General features: G+C 49.4%; 1 protein-coding gene across 15 annotated transcripts in view; it reads left to right on the forward strand.

Annotated features, from left to right (window-relative positions):
* CD40 (CD40 molecule) overlaps positions 1-13,975 on the forward strand; it is a 30,795-nt gene extending 16,820 nt beyond the window's left edge. For 3 of the 15 annotated variants that reach the window (XM_077873425.1, XM_077873426.1, XM_077873419.1), the window contains 8 exons: positions 6,996-7,074; positions 7,412-7,537; positions 7,799-7,945; positions 8,296-8,389; positions 10,958-11,019; positions 12,622-12,720; positions 12,852-12,880; positions 13,436-13,975. In XM_077873425.1, the coding sequence (XP_077729551.1) occupies positions 7,062-7,074; positions 7,412-7,537; positions 7,799-7,945; positions 8,296-8,389; positions 10,958-11,019; positions 12,622-12,720; positions 12,852-12,880; positions 13,436-13,585 (720 nt within the window). In that variant the 5' untranslated portion in view covers positions 6,996-7,061 and the 3' untranslated portion in view covers positions 13,586-13,975. Of the gene's footprint in view, positions 1-3,806; positions 3,961-5,008; positions 5,098-6,995; positions 7,075-7,411; positions 7,561-7,798; positions 7,946-8,295; positions 8,390-10,957; positions 11,060-12,621; positions 12,721-12,851; positions 12,881-13,435 lie in introns of those variants that run through there. The other 12 variants (XM_077873432.1, XM_077873430.1, XM_077873431.1 and 9 more) reach the window with 11 other exon arrangements.
* Positions 13,976-16,424: the final 2,449 nt, after the last annotated feature.

The following is a 16,424-nucleotide window of genomic DNA, read 5'->3' on the forward strand; positions in this document are numbered from 1 at the left end:
GGTCCCACCAGAGGCAGAAGCCGAGGTGGTAGGGCAGGGTAGGGAAGTTCAGGCCTGAACTGGATGGCCACCGTCAGAAAACTGCAGTAGAGAAGCCCACAAGAAATATACTCATGAGGCACATGAGAAACCATTTATGAACGCTTGCCACTCCGGGTTAGTCAGGAAAGCAGGGTCAACCAACAGAGAGGGGGCTATTGCAGAGCTATTCCCACTCCTTCCTCCCAATTTCAATAAGAGGGAGGTTACAGGGGCATGTTTCCTAACCAGGCTATGCTCCCCTCCCCCACCGTTTATTCAAAAAGGCAGGATCCTGGCTCAAGTCAACCCTTGGATGAATAAGGGAGAAGACAAAATGAGATTTAAATTGAGTTTGAGAATAAAGCTTTCAAGGATGGAGGTTTAAAAACAGAAAGTGATCCAAAAGTAATGCAATCTGCCCAAGATGTCATTAAGGGATGGAACAGGGAAATTCAACACAGCATGCTGAAGGTAGAGATTAGGGGGAAAAGCTTCATTATTATGCCCCATCAAGTTGCGTTGCCTCAGTAAACTGGTTCCATAAGTAAACAGAATAATTGAAATACAGTGTGGTAGGGCTGGAGTCTTGCTTAGGCAAGCAGCTGCAGGATTCTGAGAGGGTATGGGGAGGTAGGTGTGCACATTCCAGGGTAGCTAGCTGTTGCAGCGGGGTTTCCAGAGAAGGGGCACCTGAGCCGAGCCTTGAAAGATAAGATGGGGTTGATCTGAAGAAAGCAGAGCAGAGAAGGGCTTTCTGGCAGAGGTGACAGCATAGTCTGGAGCAGAAAGGTGAAGGCAGGAGGACAGTTAGAGATGCAGCTCAGTGAGCCTATGGCCTTAAGACCCCATGAGCTTAAGGAGCGAGGGCTCTGTGGAGTTGCTTCAGACCTAACAGTAACACAATGGAGTTTGCATATTAGAATCATATGCTCACCAGATTCTGGCTGTGCTATGGACTTGACCTCCAGGCCTGTTTCTTAGCTATCCACGTGGCCCTGTGACCCCCACACTGCTGAAAAGGCCATTTCCTGTTATTCCAAAATCCTAGATCTCCACTCTTTGGAATGTCCTTTGCCCTACTCCTGTCATTGAACCCACTGTCCCCATAAATCATCTTTTCTCTTTCCTCTTCCAGAATACTCTGCTCAGCCCAGGAAAATTCTATGGCTTCTTTTGGCCTGTCGCCGCCAGCACATGTCTTCTTTGGATATGCGTATACTAAAATATCTTCCTTTATCTTATCTGGTCTTCGCCCCATGGGGCAACCCGAAGGCTACTATTTATTCTTTCACACATTAATTTAAGCTGCTTTAATTGCGACTATGATACGTTTTATATAATATAATTAATGTTTTAATTCTGTGTACTGGCTTCCCAAGGCAGTTTTGTGAAGGGCCCAATTTTGGAATCAAGCAAATAAAGAATAAGTAATGGCTGAAGTTATTATAGTAACGCCCTCCCCCCTCCCAAAGGAATTAAAACTGTGCTTGCTTTTTGAAGTCAGTTAAAAGGGAAAAGATAGTTTAATGTTCTCTTCATTCCAAGCATGTTTGGGTGGCTTTTGTGAAGTGCTCTGGACTCTGATTTCAAGTGTTCCTGGCTTATTGGCATCTGACCATCAGCTTGAGGTGTGTAGTGACTACCAACCAGCTTTGCACTTCCTCTCCCCACATCCTTCCTGATGGAGGTTGTGCTGGGAATGAGAAGTTACTGAACCCACTTACTCTTTTATTCATTCAGCAAATGTGTATTGGTGTCCTGTTAGATGCCCAGAACTGGGATGTATTCAGTCCTGTCCTCAAGATGCTCACAGTCCAATGAGGCCAGACAGATGGAGTTCTAGTCCAGCATACCAATGCTGCAGGAACACAGAGGACGGGCTAAGGTAGAGCGACTATCTGTATTTCCGGGAGTTAACAGGAAGCTTAACTGAAGAAGAAGCAAAATTTAAGCTGGTTCCAGGAAGGAGAGGGAAAGAAGGAAACAGCAAGACACAGTAAGAAGGAAAGATTGTTTGGGGCACCTGAGTGGCTCAGTGGTTGAGTGTCTGCCTTTGATTCAGGTCATGATCCTGGAGTCCTGGGATTGAATCCCACATCAGGCTCTCTGCAAGGAGCCTGCTTCTCTCTCTACCTACATCTCTGCCTCTCTCTCTGGGTCTTTCATGAATAAATAAATAAAATCTTAAAGAAAAAAAAGGAGGGCAGCCCCGGTGGCGCAGCGGTTTAGCGCCGCCTGCAGCCCAGGGTGTGATCCTGGAGACCCAGGATCGAGTCCCGCATCGGGCTTCCTGCGTGGAGCCTGCTTCTCCATCTGCCTGTGTCTCTGCCTCTCTCTTAGCTCTCTCTGAATGAATAAATAAATAAATCTTAAAAAAAAAAAAAGAAAAAGAAAGGAGAAAAGATTGTTTGAAAATGGGGAGAAGGAGAGTATAGAGGAAGCCAGTGTGGATGGGAGGACATGGCGGGAAGTGAACTTGGAAAGACAGGTGGGGATAGAGTGGAGGAGGGCTTGCTGTGCTCTGAGAAAGAGTCTGGACCATCCTGAGGGTGGGGGAGCCCAAAGCCGTTTTTTCAGCAGGGAAGTGTCCTCATCAGATCAGATCTGGCGTTTGCAAAGAGAACTGACCAGGACGAACAATGAGAGGGGGAAAGAGTGGGCGAGGGTTAGTTGAGAGTTGCCTGGCTCTTGGTAGGGCCTCAACAGGGGCCTAGTGAACGAGTGAGACCAATGGGACAGCCTAGGTGAGAGATGATGAGCCTCTGAATGAGTAGCAGATGTGTTGGAAAGGAGGATGCCCTTTGTGGCTGAACCAGGAGGGTGGGGTTAGCAGCCCGTTCCTCTCCCATCCTCCCTGATCTATGCAGCTGGCCTTTTGGCCTGGTCCAGAAATGCAGAACTTGGAAGGTCATCATCACCCCAACACCTGTCTAGTTCAAGTTCCTTAGGTTCCATTGGGGACAACTGAGGCTCAACAAAATTCAATCCATCAGAGGAAGAGCCTAGAATAGAATTCAGGGGTTTGGTGCCACTGAATAGAGAGTGCTAACACTGGTTGAAGAACCGCTTAGAAGCCAGAACCCAGGAAATGTAGGCACAGGGGTGTCGGGATTGCTGCAGAATGAGAGGGTCCCGAGTCCCCTGAGATTCTCGTGGGTCCTACGATCCCACGAAAGGTTGATGTACTACTACTCTAAGTGCCTCTCTCCAGGGACCGGCCTGGAATGGGATGGAATATACTCTGGTGGGGATGCATAGATGCATGGATGGATGGATGGATGGATGCGGAGGCTGGGACGCGGTGCCCCCTTGAGGGAATTTCCTTTGAAAGAGAGCGAAATTTTAAGCTGGGAAACTAACTCTTTTCCTTGAAATGTCACCCGAGCCCCAGCGGTGGCCTTCCCGTTTGCAGGGATGAGGGGAACTTCCTCAGGCCTCTCCATCCGCGGTGGGGACACTTTCGGTTCTGCCGGAATTCCCGGAGGCTGCGGGGAAGAACCGTGGGGGTGGTCCCTGGGGCATCTTCCCAGCACGTGGGGATCTCTAGTCTATCCCTTAGCCTTCCGGGAAGACTGCTAGCTCTCTGTCCTCTTCAGCGTGGCCTCTGAGCCCCAGGGGCGAGGAGGAAGTGCTCTTCCTGGGCCCACGCGCCCTCCCCTGCGCCTAAAGCGCGTCCCTAAACTCCCGGGACAGTTAGACTCCCGGGAATATTCAGGGGAACTCCCGGCGCTAAGGGTCTCCAGGAGCTCCGCCCTGCCCAACGAAGCCGGCCACGATTGGTCCCCGAAGACCCCGCCCATCTCCTGGGCGGGGCGGGCGGGGGCAGGGGCTGGGGAGTTACTAGAGACGTCCCGCGCCCCTACTCCGCTGCCTGCTATTCACCTCGCCATGGTTCTCCTGCCTCTGCGCTGTCTCTTCTGGGGCTCCTTGTTGACCACCGTGAGTTGAGCTTCTGCTCTGACCCGAAGGGGAATTTGGGGACTTGAGAGTGGGGAAATGGGAAGAGAAGCAATATTTCGGGGACGGGACCTTCCCAGTTGATTTTGGGGGGACAGAAGCGTGGGTAGAAGTTGGGTAAGGTACCTCGGGTCCCGACTGGACCAGGTAGGCTGCTTCTGTCTCCTTCCAGGTTGGGGTCCCAGGTAGCCTACAGAGGGCGCAAACTGGGGGCACTGCAAGAAATGTGCATCTCCGGCGTGGATGGGGTTGGGATTTGGGGAGCCTCAAGCCTTTATTTGGTCAAAAGACTGAAGTCTGGGTTTGCCTCAGAGGCTGGCCGCCTGGAAGACTGGTGAGGGGTTTCAGAGGCGAGAAGGGAGGCCAGACAAGGGAAGAGGCGGGTCTGGCCGGTTTCCTGTTCCTTTTCGTTGTGGACAGATGCTAGCCTCTTGTGAGTGGTTATCATGGTCTGGCCATCTGGGGCTGCCTTCTTCCAGAGCATCTTGTGGGAACAAGCGTGGGTGCTTCTTTAAGAAGGCAAGGAACTTTGAACTCTCCCACCCCTACCCCACAATCCTGGGTGATCCAACCTAGGAGGAATACCCAAGGCTGTGTGGCTGTCTCATTGAATTTAAGATGACATAGAGGACCCCTGGGGGTGGTGGTGGTGAAGAGTTAGTGGGACCCAAGAAAGGGTTAGGAGACCAGCAGGGGTTTCTCTGGGTACCAGAAAGTCTCAGTTATGCCCAACCAAGCATGTCTCCGGGATTTTCAGAAGCCCACACTTGACTCACTTTTTGTTTAAGAGTATTTTTGTAGTTCCTCATTCTGGAGGCTGGGAATTCCCCATGTACCTGCCCCTCTCATCCCAGCCCCTCTGGCCCCCCCACTGGTTTCAAGGGGTGTAGTTTCTGGCACTGAAGGCTGAGTAGGAAAGACCCTTGGAGGGGTTGGGGAGGGGAGTCAGCAACAAGGGAAGAGAGTCAGTGGGGAAGCTGCTTTGCTCCCAGAGCTTTCATTTTCACTCTAAGCCATGGTTCTTACTTAGGGAAAAAGGAGGCAGGAAGAAGGTGGAGCTGGAGAGAGGAGGAGGAGGAGTCTTGTAGGAGGGATTGATTGGAGGAAGAGCCAGGGGAGGTAAGGTGAAGGGTGATCTGGGCTTCTCATGAGCATACTGCCAACTTTGGTTCCAGGTAGACTGGATGGTGACAACAATGGCAAGGGCTACTTTTGAGAGCTTCCCGTGTGTCAGGCTCTCAGCAAAACGCTTTACATGCATGCATTCTTGGTCTGATTTTTTCAACTCCTCCATTATACAGATAAGCAAACTGAGGCTCAGAGAGAGGAAATAACTTGCCAAAGTTCTCATAGTTAGGTGGAACCTGGATATAAGTCTACCTCTGCCTGATTCCAGAGCCTGCCTCTGGGAGTCTTGGTCCTGAGATGCTTTGTGTCAGAAGGACTGGAGCTATGGAGCAGGAACTGAGGGTTGACAAACCTTCAGAGAAGGAGCTGTATTTTTTATGGGTTTGAAAATGGCACAGAGGACTTCCGTTGCACTGGGAGTCTGGTGGGAGAGTCCATAGGGTTGCAGGAAGAAGCAACAGACCTTTATATTTCCCTCTCCATTTGGAGTAAGGTGATTCTAAGTAGTTTTCTCACCCAGGCTGAATGAAAGCCACCAATTAGGCAGAATCCAGAGTGTTAGTCATCCCAGCAGATATTTGCTACATATTTATGGTAATTGAAATTACTATTTAATGAGCCTCTACTATGGGCTAGCTATTGTGCTAGGCTGCATACATGTATTCATTCCGATTTTCACAACCTTATCCATGGAGCGGTCAATACTCCCATTTGAGAGATATGGAAACTGAGGCTATGAGAAACAAAATAACTAGTAAGCGTTACAAAGGCAAGATTGGAGCCTTAAGCGCTTTGACTTTCAAGCCTATGTTCTTTTTCACTGGCTGTTCCCAAAGTGTAGCATGATTTTAGGGAACACGTGGATATAGAACTAAACAACAAAAATTCACTTTATACTTTTATTAAAATCCTTCTCATTTTTTTCAAGGAGGAAGTCTCTGGAGCTAGAATATAGTTAAAACCTCTCCAGCACTTGCTAATCCTCCTTTTTAAACAAAAACCAAGAGCGAGCTTGGAGAAGAGGCCTGTCAGCAAGCAGAGCAACCAGCTGGGTTTTAATAACATTGCTGTGCTTCTGAAGTTGAATTTATTTTTAGGGTTACCTTTTATTTATGAGAAGTGATACTGGCTCTTCTCTCATGGCAATGATATAAGGTTTACATTTAAAATCGATGTCCTTAAATTAATGAGAAGTAATTAATAGCATGGCTGGTAACTGGACGGAATAAAAATAGTACAGTCAAGACCTAAGTTGATGGAGATGGGGGAGTATTGAGACCGGAGTTCTCATCGGATTCTATTCCTGTGTGGCTGTGGGCAAGTACCTCAGCCGCCCTGGACCTTCAGCTTACCATTTGTAAAGCAAAAGCAATGGGTTTTATCTTGCCAGCTTCACAGTCCTGACATTTCGTCAGGGAGGCGTTGGATGATCAGATGACGAGGGTTTGGAGAGGGGAAAGGGGTGGGGAGCAGAAGAATAGAAGGAAGCGGCCAAATACTAAATATAGCCCCAGCCAGAACTAGGACTAGCTGAAGCCAGACAGCCTCAGGACTCCAGGGGAGGTACAGGAGCCTTCATGTGCTTCTGGGTCTTTGGGAGGAGGAAAGACTCAGGAGTCAAGCCAAAAGGCAGATCTGTTTAGTTCAGAGAATATTGTGATGTTCCAGCGCAATCGCTTTGTAAAATGCCAGACCGATCCTCTGGGTGCTTTTATAATCACATCAGTTGGCAGTTTAGTTAAAAACAAACACACGAAGTAATATGCAGGCTCCATTTTTTCTGCTTTGGACTTCATTTCAGTTCTAACCTCTGTCCTGGCTGATTTCCTGCCATAGAGGCTGCAGCAGAGATTTCAAGATTCCCTCAAATCACCCAATTCTGTTTTTAGGTCTACCCAGAACCACGCACTGCATGCAGAGAAAAGCAATACCTAGTAGACAGTCAGTGCTGTAATATGTGCCCACCAGGTGAGCTGCTGCTAAACCCTTGGCCCCAGAGTGCGACCCTTCTTGGTTTGCTGGCAGAGGCAGACTCCAAGTGTCTGCTGTCAACTCGAGTCTTAAATGACTCCTGCGAGTCTTCCCATCCCTTCCCTGCTGTCAGAATGTTCTGGGTTCCCTCTCTGCCTACCCAGGACCAGGGTTCCAATCTCTCCCATGAACTCCAACAGACTATGGAGTCTGGAAGGGTCCGAGAAAGTCATCTTTGAACCCCTTCGCCCTAAAACCCCAGTCTGTTCAGTTTTTGGTAAGTGTCTGACTCATTGAGCTGGCGGGAGCCATCTCATTTCCCAATGTTTTGCAGGAGAGAAACTGGTGAATGACTGCCTACATACCATTGACACGGAATGCACTCGTTGCCAAACAGGCGAATTCCTAGACACTTGGAACGCAGAGAGACACTGTCACCAGCACAAATACTGCGACCCCAGTGCGTGGGCTGCTGGGGAAGGGGTGAGCGGGAGCTAGGCTGATAGTCTAGCTCATTCCTGACAATGCAGCCTTAGCTTTTTTTTTCTAGTCAAGGTCGATTCTGATTGGCTGCAGTCTGGGTTGTACTGGTTGTTAAACAGTTTGATTCCCACCCATACTTGGAAGAGGGTCTAAGGAAATTAAAGCGGGATGTGTGAGGAGCAGATCCCCCGAGGATGACTGGTAAGGGGTCCTCATCCTTCCTGCCATCTCTACTCAGACCTAGGGCTCCATGTCGAGAAGGAGGGCACGTCAGAAACAGACACCACTTGCACATGCGATGAAGGTCTGCATTGTACCAACGCTGCCTGTGAGAGCTGCACCATGCACAGCCTGTGCCCCCCTGGCCTGGGAGTCAAACAGATCGGTATGTGGCCTGTCTGGGAATCAGCTCCTCAGGCAGGAGAGAGGAGCTGAGGCTCCAGGTGAGGGGGTGGGCCGTGCACTCAGCCTTGGAGGCGGAGGGACCACCTGCACTGGTATCTCCGCTTGGTGAGCAGGAAATGGAACCTTTCTCATCCTGCCTCCAGCCCTGGGTATCTGCCTTGGGAGGGCAGTGGGAGGAGGCTTCCTAGAGACTGCAGTGGTCAGGGAAGCTCTGTGCTGGGGGACAGCCAGTGACATAGGCAGTTCTTCCTGCCCTGCCTATCCACTAGTTCCCCTGAGAGCCGGACAGGTAGTCCACTGTGATGATGAATGCCACCTTCTCCCTTCCAGCTACAGGGATTTCTGATACCATCTGCGATCCCTGCCCCATCGGCTTCTTCTCCAATGTGTCTTCTGCTTTGGAAAAGTGTCACCCTTGGACAAGGTACAAAGATTCATTCCTTGTGTTTCCTGCCATAAGAGGGATGTGAGACTACTTCCATTCTATCTGGTCACCTGTCCTTTAGGCCCTGCTCCCCATGTCCACACGCTTGTGCACTCATAGAACTTCTAAAGTATCCCCGTGGCTGACCAAAAGACCATTTTTCAGCTTTTTTTTTTTTTTTTTTTGCCTGGTGTGTCTCTGGTGGTAACAGATGCTGCTGATCTCTCAATCTTCATGAAACTCCCTTCTTGGGGGCACCGTGGCACCTATCTTGCTTTCCTTCTACCCCTCCTCTGCTTCTCCAACCTGGTTTCCTTGTCCTTTGTTCTAGGCTCTACTCTCCAATCACTTTGCCCACCTCCTCTGAGCATCTCATCTGTATCCATGGTTCCCAAATAACATCTTGATCTGTGTCCTAGGTCCCAGACAATCACATGCCACCACTGAGGGTCCACCTCCATGCAGGTGATCCACAGGCACCAAATGGGCTCACTTGCCCACCCCTCTCACCCTGTGGGAAGACAGTCCCATGGGTCTGGGCACTTGTCCCATGGTCCCTCCCTAAGCAGTCAGCAGATCTTGTCCATCTGGTCTTCCAGATGTTTTGGGATTCCATCTCATTATCTTCACAGTCATCACTGTGGTCTGGATGGTGCTTTCACCTCCTTACCGGCCTCCCTGGCTCTGCTCTCTCTCTGCACCCTCTTGCCAAAGTGAATTTTCTACAGTGTATTTTGGATCACGGCACTCCCTATTTAAAATGCTTCATGGCTCTCTGTGCCTTGAGGACGAAACCCAGACTCCTTCGCACGGGCCCCAACCTTCCAGCTCCACTTCCTGACTGCTTTCCGCATGCTACTTTGTAATCCCCTCAACACCGTCTGTTCTCTTGCATCAAACTCTCCTGTCTGGAATACCCTTAAACACATGCCTAATTAACTGTTTACACTTAATTCTTAAAAAATGGGTAAGACAGGCTCATGGGATACAAGGCACAAAAGGGCCTATGGTGATAAGTCTCCTTTCACTCTGTTCCTCAGCCACTCGGTCCTCCCTGGAGGCAGCTACTGTTCCTTGTGTGTCCTTCCAGAGATTCTATGTACAAATAAACACACATACACATGCAGACACACGTATTTTCCACACAAATACTAGTATTCCATATATACTTTATTATTTGTTTCCTTCTGCCTTGCTCCAGTAGACTGCAAATTCCTTCAGTGTAGAGAGTTGGCTTTTTTTTTTCCTTCCAATGATGCATTCCTTATGCCCAGAACAATGCCCAATGCACAGTAGGTGCTCAATAAATCTTTACTGATAAATGTTGAATGATAACCCGGGGGCATCTTGGTTAGTAGAATCAGAGCTCTGGGTTCCAGCCTCAGGACAGCTTAGAAAGGACGTGACTCTACAATAAGTGTGTGACCCTCTGGGCCTTGGTGCCCTCATTTGGAAAATGCGAATGACTTTCATCTCACAAGGCATGAAGAAAAGACACATAGGAATGTCTGTTAGATGCCTAAGCACTGGTATGTATGTGCTTTCTTTGAAGCTTTGAAGCTTTTTTCCCACTTTAGAAGTAAATTTCTTGGTGATGTTCTCTTCTATCTACTTCTCCTGGGACCATGTCTTGATCATCCCATATCGAGATGCCTGCAAGGGCTCCTGGCTGTCCACTTTTCCATAATTTCTCCTGTGAGCTCTCTGGCCCCCTGAGTGCTGTCACTGGGTAGTCATCTGGTTGGATGCTGATGCAACTTACCAGCTGAATCCGGTTGAAACCTTCATGGCTGATTACCAGTGCTCTAGTTCTAAAGCCCAATTTTGCGTCGTTCCCTAACCTCATCTGGCATGTTCCCCACCCCCCCATCACTGAATCCTTCAAATCACGTTGTCTTGCTTTAGCCAGAATGTGCTGCTGGTCTAAATTTACATCCTTCAGGGCCACTCAGATCTTGCTTCCACTAGGGCAGGCTTTCTCTTAACCCACAGGTTCTCAATGGAGCGATTCTTCTTTCCAGGGCACATCTGGCAATATATGGAGATATTTTGGTTGTCACAACTGGGGAGGGACTGCTACTGGCATCTTGAAGGTAGAGGCCAGTCATGTTGCTAAGCATCCTACGAGAGCACAGGATAGCCCTGCAATAGAGAGAGATGTGGCCCCAAATGCAGTAGGGCTGAGACTGAGAAGCCCTGCCTTAGGACTGAACTCATTACACTTCTATTCCAGCTATTGTGGGCTTTGTCTCCCCTTCTCTGAATGAGTCCCAGTTCACTTTAGCCTATGTGACAAAGCATGGCACTCATTAGGGACTCTCCAACTGATTATTCCTCCTTTAAGATGTTTTTTCTCTGCACTCATGAATTCCATGCGAACAGAGTCTGTGTCATTCCCATAATAATCAGCATAGGAGGTTGCATACCATCCATGCTCAGTGAACCTGAACTTGTTGGTTTTGATGGTCTCCCTCGGGTTGGAAATCTTGTGGTTGGGGAAATTTAATTTCTCTTTCTTTCTGTTCCTTGTGTGTGTGTGTGCGCGCGCGCACATCTGTCTGTGCACAGCTGTGAAACCAAAGGCCTGGTGAAGGTTCAGGCGGGAACTAACAAGACTGATGTTATCTGTGGTGAGTCTTGGGGAATGGGCCCTGGCAGCAGGCCCGGGAGGCAGGGAACTGAAAGGGAACACTGGTGGTGAAAGAGGGAGAGCAGGTGACATGAGAGGAGGAGGCAGCTTTTTGGGGTTGAGGTATCCCAGCTTTGCCTGGGCCAGTCACCTCCTTACTCTGAGCCTCAGTTTCTTCATCTGTGAAATGAGATGATAACAGCAGCTCCCTTAGCAGCTTGGGATAAGTGCCTGGCATGGGTTCTTGTACTTTGGACGTGTTCTGTCAATGATCTGCTGCCACCCTGCATCTCAAGTACCAATGTGGTGTGACATTGTTCCTCTCGGGGCCTCGGTTTTGATTTTAGAATGAGGAGGTTGACCTACAGCACAGTCACAGACTCAAGGACGGGCAGGTCATGTTAATGAGTTGAAAAGTCACGGCTAAGACAAAGACACTCTGTTTTTTTCCCCTTGGCAGGGCTGGGGCTGGAGTGAGGTGAGTGAGACACTTGCCTTGGACACAGTATTTAAGGAGGTGCCAGGAAAATGCAGTCATCAAGATAAATAACATTTAATACATGTTTTTAAAAAAATCAAAACTAATGTAAAAAAAAGTCCATAATGAACAAAATACCAAATTTACAAAACAAACAAACAAACCCTGTGATCCAGCCCCACCTCACTTGCCTCAGCTTAATCCCAGCCCTGGTTCCAATAAAACTTTACTTAAAAAACAGGCAGTCAAGGATGCCTGGGTGGTTCAATCGGTTAAACGTCCGACTCCTGATTTCGGCTTAGGCTATGATCTCAATTTCGGCTCAGGTCATGATCTCAGGGTCATGAGATTGAGCCTGTGTGGGGCTCCCCACTCAGTGGGGAGTCTGCTTGAGATTCTCTCCCTCTCCCTCTGCCCCTCCCCCACTCGTGCTATCTCTCTCTCTCCCTCTCAAATAAATATATAACTCTTAGAAAAGGCAGCCAACATGTGGGCCATAGTTTGTTGATATGATTTTTCAAAACATGACATTAAAATATTATCAATATTACTATATTGATTACTGAGTTTTTTTGTTGTCCCCTTAGATTTTGTCCCAAGATGAATGCTTCACTTGCCTTCCCCTAGTCCCTGGTCTTTCCTTCATATCTCCATTTAGGATAGAGTCTTAGGCCTAAGAAACACTTTACTTCCCCCCCATTCCTCTGTAACAAATGCTGATGGACCTCAGCATTGGGCACAGAGTAGGGAGGGATGGGGCATGCGGTGAGCTGGTGGAGACAGCTGCCACTCCTCAGTTCTGGCGAGGGGTGCCCGGTAGGGCTACCGGCCCACTGTCTCTGGATCTTTCAAAACTTCTTAGAGAAACCAGATATCTTGATATTAAATATGCAATCCCCTAACTTTAAAAACTTGACAAATATTTCAAGAATTCTTTTTTAATGTGCTGGTTACACTAAACACATCTGGCCTCATTTTTGCCAGGGCCACCTGTTTGAATCCCCTGATTTTAGATAAGTTCAGGCATGGAAGGATTTTAGAGTATAGCCAGGTGCAGCAGCTTTGGGCATGGGGGCAGGGGCTGCTGCTGATGGGGAGCCATCATTGAAATCTTGATTTCTCCAGGTCCCCAGCCTCGGTTAAGAGCCCTAGTGGTGATCCCCATCATTATGGGGATCCTGCTTGTTGTCCTGTTGGTGTCTGCCTGCATCCGTGAGTCCCCAGGTGGGGAGACAATGAGGGAAGGAGGGAGGGAGGAGATGGTACCGTAGAACTGGGCACCTGTTTCCTGATTTGGCTTCACCAACTGCCCATCCCATCTTGTTTTTCCTCTCTCTCTCTCTCTGTCTCTCTAGGAAAGGTGGTCAAGAAGCCAGAGAATAAGGTAGGTTAGCTCTGGGAAACAGCTCAGGGTTTTGGCAAACTGGAAAGAAAGCCTGACTCATTGTTGCCTCTATAGCAGTACAACTGATTCAGAATCTGCCCCTGTGGCCAGTGGGGAGGCAGCAGAATTAGCTACTTTCACTCCCAGTGCTGGGCTGCAGGGCTTTTCCCCTTCACCCCCTTGCACCACCAACCTACATTCATCTCCAGAGTTAGTCTCCCCATGGGGCAGCCCTGGCACCGTTGGCAAAATCTGATGTTTCCTGGCATTTCATACATGGGGAACCATGTCTCTGGGGGCGTTGGTGCCAGGTCACTGGGTGGGGGCTGGAGGGGCAGCTCCTTGGATCCACTGACTTCCACTCTGGAAGCTTCTCAATGCTCTCTGTGTGGCCAGCAGGGGGCAGGAGGCACCCATTGAATCAGCACCCACCCTCCCTTTGGGAAAGGGGAAGGGGGCTTATGTTTGGGGGAGGGGTCTCCTAAGGGAAAGGCTACTCAGAGGTGTTGGGGGGGCGGGGGAGGGTTGGCTACCTCACACCTTGGCTGCCCTAAGGTTATGTATCAGGACCCTGTGGAGGACTTGGAGGAATTTCCTATGCCCCCGCACTCCATTGCTCCGGTGCAAGAGACCTTACATGGGTGCCAGCCGGTCACCCAGGAGGACGGCAAAGAGAGCCGCATCTCCGTGCAGGAGAGAGTGTGAGGCAGCGTGTGCCCAGGAGTGTGACAGCGTGGGAGAGTGGGCGCGTGGCCGGAGAGCCTGGAGCTGCTGGAGGGGCATGAAGGGGCGGTGCTCCCCTGCCTGCACCCCTGTGCTGCAGAAACAGAGAACCTTCCACCCCACCCCTGGAGCCCATTCCACCTCCCAACTTGCTTTTAAAGATGGAGATGAAACTTTTGGGGGGCCAGATAGTAATATCCACCAACCCAGCATTTCAGGGCCCTGAGGTGTATATCACGGTGGTTTCTACGAGCCCAGGAAGACCCACGAAGAGCCATTGTGGCATTGTTTGTGACAGTGGACAACTGGAGGCCACTTAGCTGTTCAGCAGCAGGGGACTGGCTAAATAAAATTTGTAATATATTTATACAACAGGATCTCAGAAACACTGTTGTGAAAAAAAAAAAAAAGCAGGTTGCAGAATGATGGGTATGGAAAAATTTTTTTTAAAGCACCTGCCCCCAAACAATATGATGTGTGTAAACATAACACACTAAGGTATATGTAGATATGACAAGTGTTCTGGAAGGATACACAGGAAATGCACAGCTTCAAGAGTTGTAATATCTGGGTTGGGGGAGAAGCACTGGGGAAGGGTTAAAAGAAGGTTTGACTTTTTTTCCCCAAAAGGAAAGTGAGTCCATTTAATGCTTATATAATTAAAAAGTCATCAAACATGTATAAAGGAAAATGAGGGTGGAAATGCTGAGTGACATGAGCTGTTTCACTTGCTGTCAGGCTCACAGAATTAGGGCACTTGCTGAGGATAATAAGAACGTCCCCAGGCTGCTGCCCTTCTGGGGCGGTTTCCATGTGTGCTCACATTTGGCATTGTGTTTGGAAAACGCTCTCCTCATTTTATTCATGTTCATAAAAAAACAGCCTTGAGGGCAGGCAGGGTCCACATCCCTCTTTAACAGAGGTGAAAATGGGAGCCCAGAGAGGTAAAGGGATTTGCCTGTGGTCACACAGCAATTCTCAGTGGTGCCACTCAAAGCTCACCACTCTCGGTCCTATGCTGCTTCTTCCAGATTTTCCTGCTCTCTGGAACCTACATCTGTAGCTCCTTCCTGGGGAGGTCCTGGGCCTCCCACTTCCTTCTGACCTCCCAACTGCTACAGGAGCTGCCTGCTTCTTGGTCAGATGGTGCCCCCTTCCCCCCAGCAGTATCTTAGGATAAAAATAAACCATCCTGTTCTCTTTTCCTGCTGTGCCAACTGAGGGGGAGCCTAGCCAGGAGGAGCAGCAGATGGAGTGGGAGCAGAGGGGAAGGGAGAGGAGGGGAGGGGAGGGGAGGGGAGGGGAGGGAAGGGAGGTTATAGGACAAGGAGAGGGAAGAGCCACACAAAGCTCCTGGACAAAAATTCATGGTGAGGATGAGACCAGGCTGGTTCAACCCAGGGAATCTCAACCTTTCCCCCAGCAAGAAGCTGCCTTGGATTCCCCCGTTATGTCCTGCTGGCTGGAGGGTGAGGGTGGAGAGGGCTTGTCCTGGATGGAGACTGGGGACAGCTGAGAGCCAAGAGAAGGGCACCTGGCTTGGCAGACATCCCAGAAGAGCTTTAAGAACCATTTGGATGAACCAGGTGGAGACATTTGGTTTAGAAAGCAGAACAAAGTGGTGGTTGCGGGGTGGAGAAAGAGGAGCTTTGGGACTGCACCCTTATCCTCTACCTAGAGTCCAAATCCTAGTGTCACTTACTTCGGTGCAGGGCAGTATGGTGGAAAGAGGCAAAAGACCCTCCTCAGTCACCTATTGTCTGTGTGATGTGTGACCTTGGGTGTGTCATTTTCATCTCTGAGGAGCTTAGTTTCCTCATCTGGCAAATGGAGACCGTACCCCATACCCCTAATAGGGGGTATTTTTTTTCTTTTTTTTAAAATAGGGGGTATTGAGTCTTCTTTGTGTTCTCCTAGGTCAGAGGTTCTCAATCTTGAGCAGAGGTCAGAACCACCTATCAGACTTATTAAAAGATTGGCTCATGGCCAGTGTTTGATTGAGTAGGTCTGAAATGGAGCTCGGTAATTTGCATTTCTAACAAGTTCCCTAGGTGATGCTCAAGCTGGTGGTCCAGGGACCACACTTTGAGAACTACCGCCCTCCCACAGTTTCCTATTAGGAGCACTTGGGATGGATTGCCTGGGGGGCTTTCCCTGGTCTCTAAAGCATGCTTAGTACAGGTATGCGGAGGGTCAGCTATACCCCGGAGAGTTAATGCCCCCAGAATACTCTCAACCAAATAGAAATGAAAGGTGGAGGATAGATGCCCCATCCTCCTTGCCCTTGGAAGGGACAAATCTGAAGGGCAGTGTAGGTTTTCCTAGGTTTCCTAGCAGGATCAAGCCCCAGGTGCCCCTCTGCCACTGGTTTCCTTCCCTCCCCTGTCTCCACTCCACCATCATGCCCCCCACTGGTGCTTGAGTTCAATCTCCTAATAAACTACCTGGATTCTTTCCTTATCACACAGAGTCTGGGAGGGGCTCCCCCTAAGAGTCAGCAGAGCTCATGCATGAGAAGGTACATTTTTTTGTATCTCAGCGTCCCTGACAAAAGGAAGGGGTGCTTGGCAGCTGTAACAGGTTCTGGGTTCTATGGAGCTCAGCCAGAAATTTTCTATGTGACCTTGGGAAAGTTACTCTTTAGTTCTGGAAATTTTCCCTCCTAATGTGTAAAGAAAGACTTGTGCCCTAAGAATTCTAAGGGTCCAGCCAATTCTAAAAATAAGTGAAGAAGATCACCCTACTGTAGGAGCCACTCTGGCCTGTGGTTGGAAGGAGTAGCTGGTGGGTGTGAGGTCCGATTCAGCCAGAAGGTGGCACC

This window comes from Canis aureus, chromosome 26, assembly GCF_053574225.1.
Source record: "Canis aureus isolate CA01 chromosome 26, VMU_Caureus_v.1.0, whole genome shotgun sequence".
Classification (NCBI taxonomy): domain Eukaryota; kingdom Metazoa; phylum Chordata; class Mammalia; order Carnivora; family Canidae; genus Canis; species Canis aureus.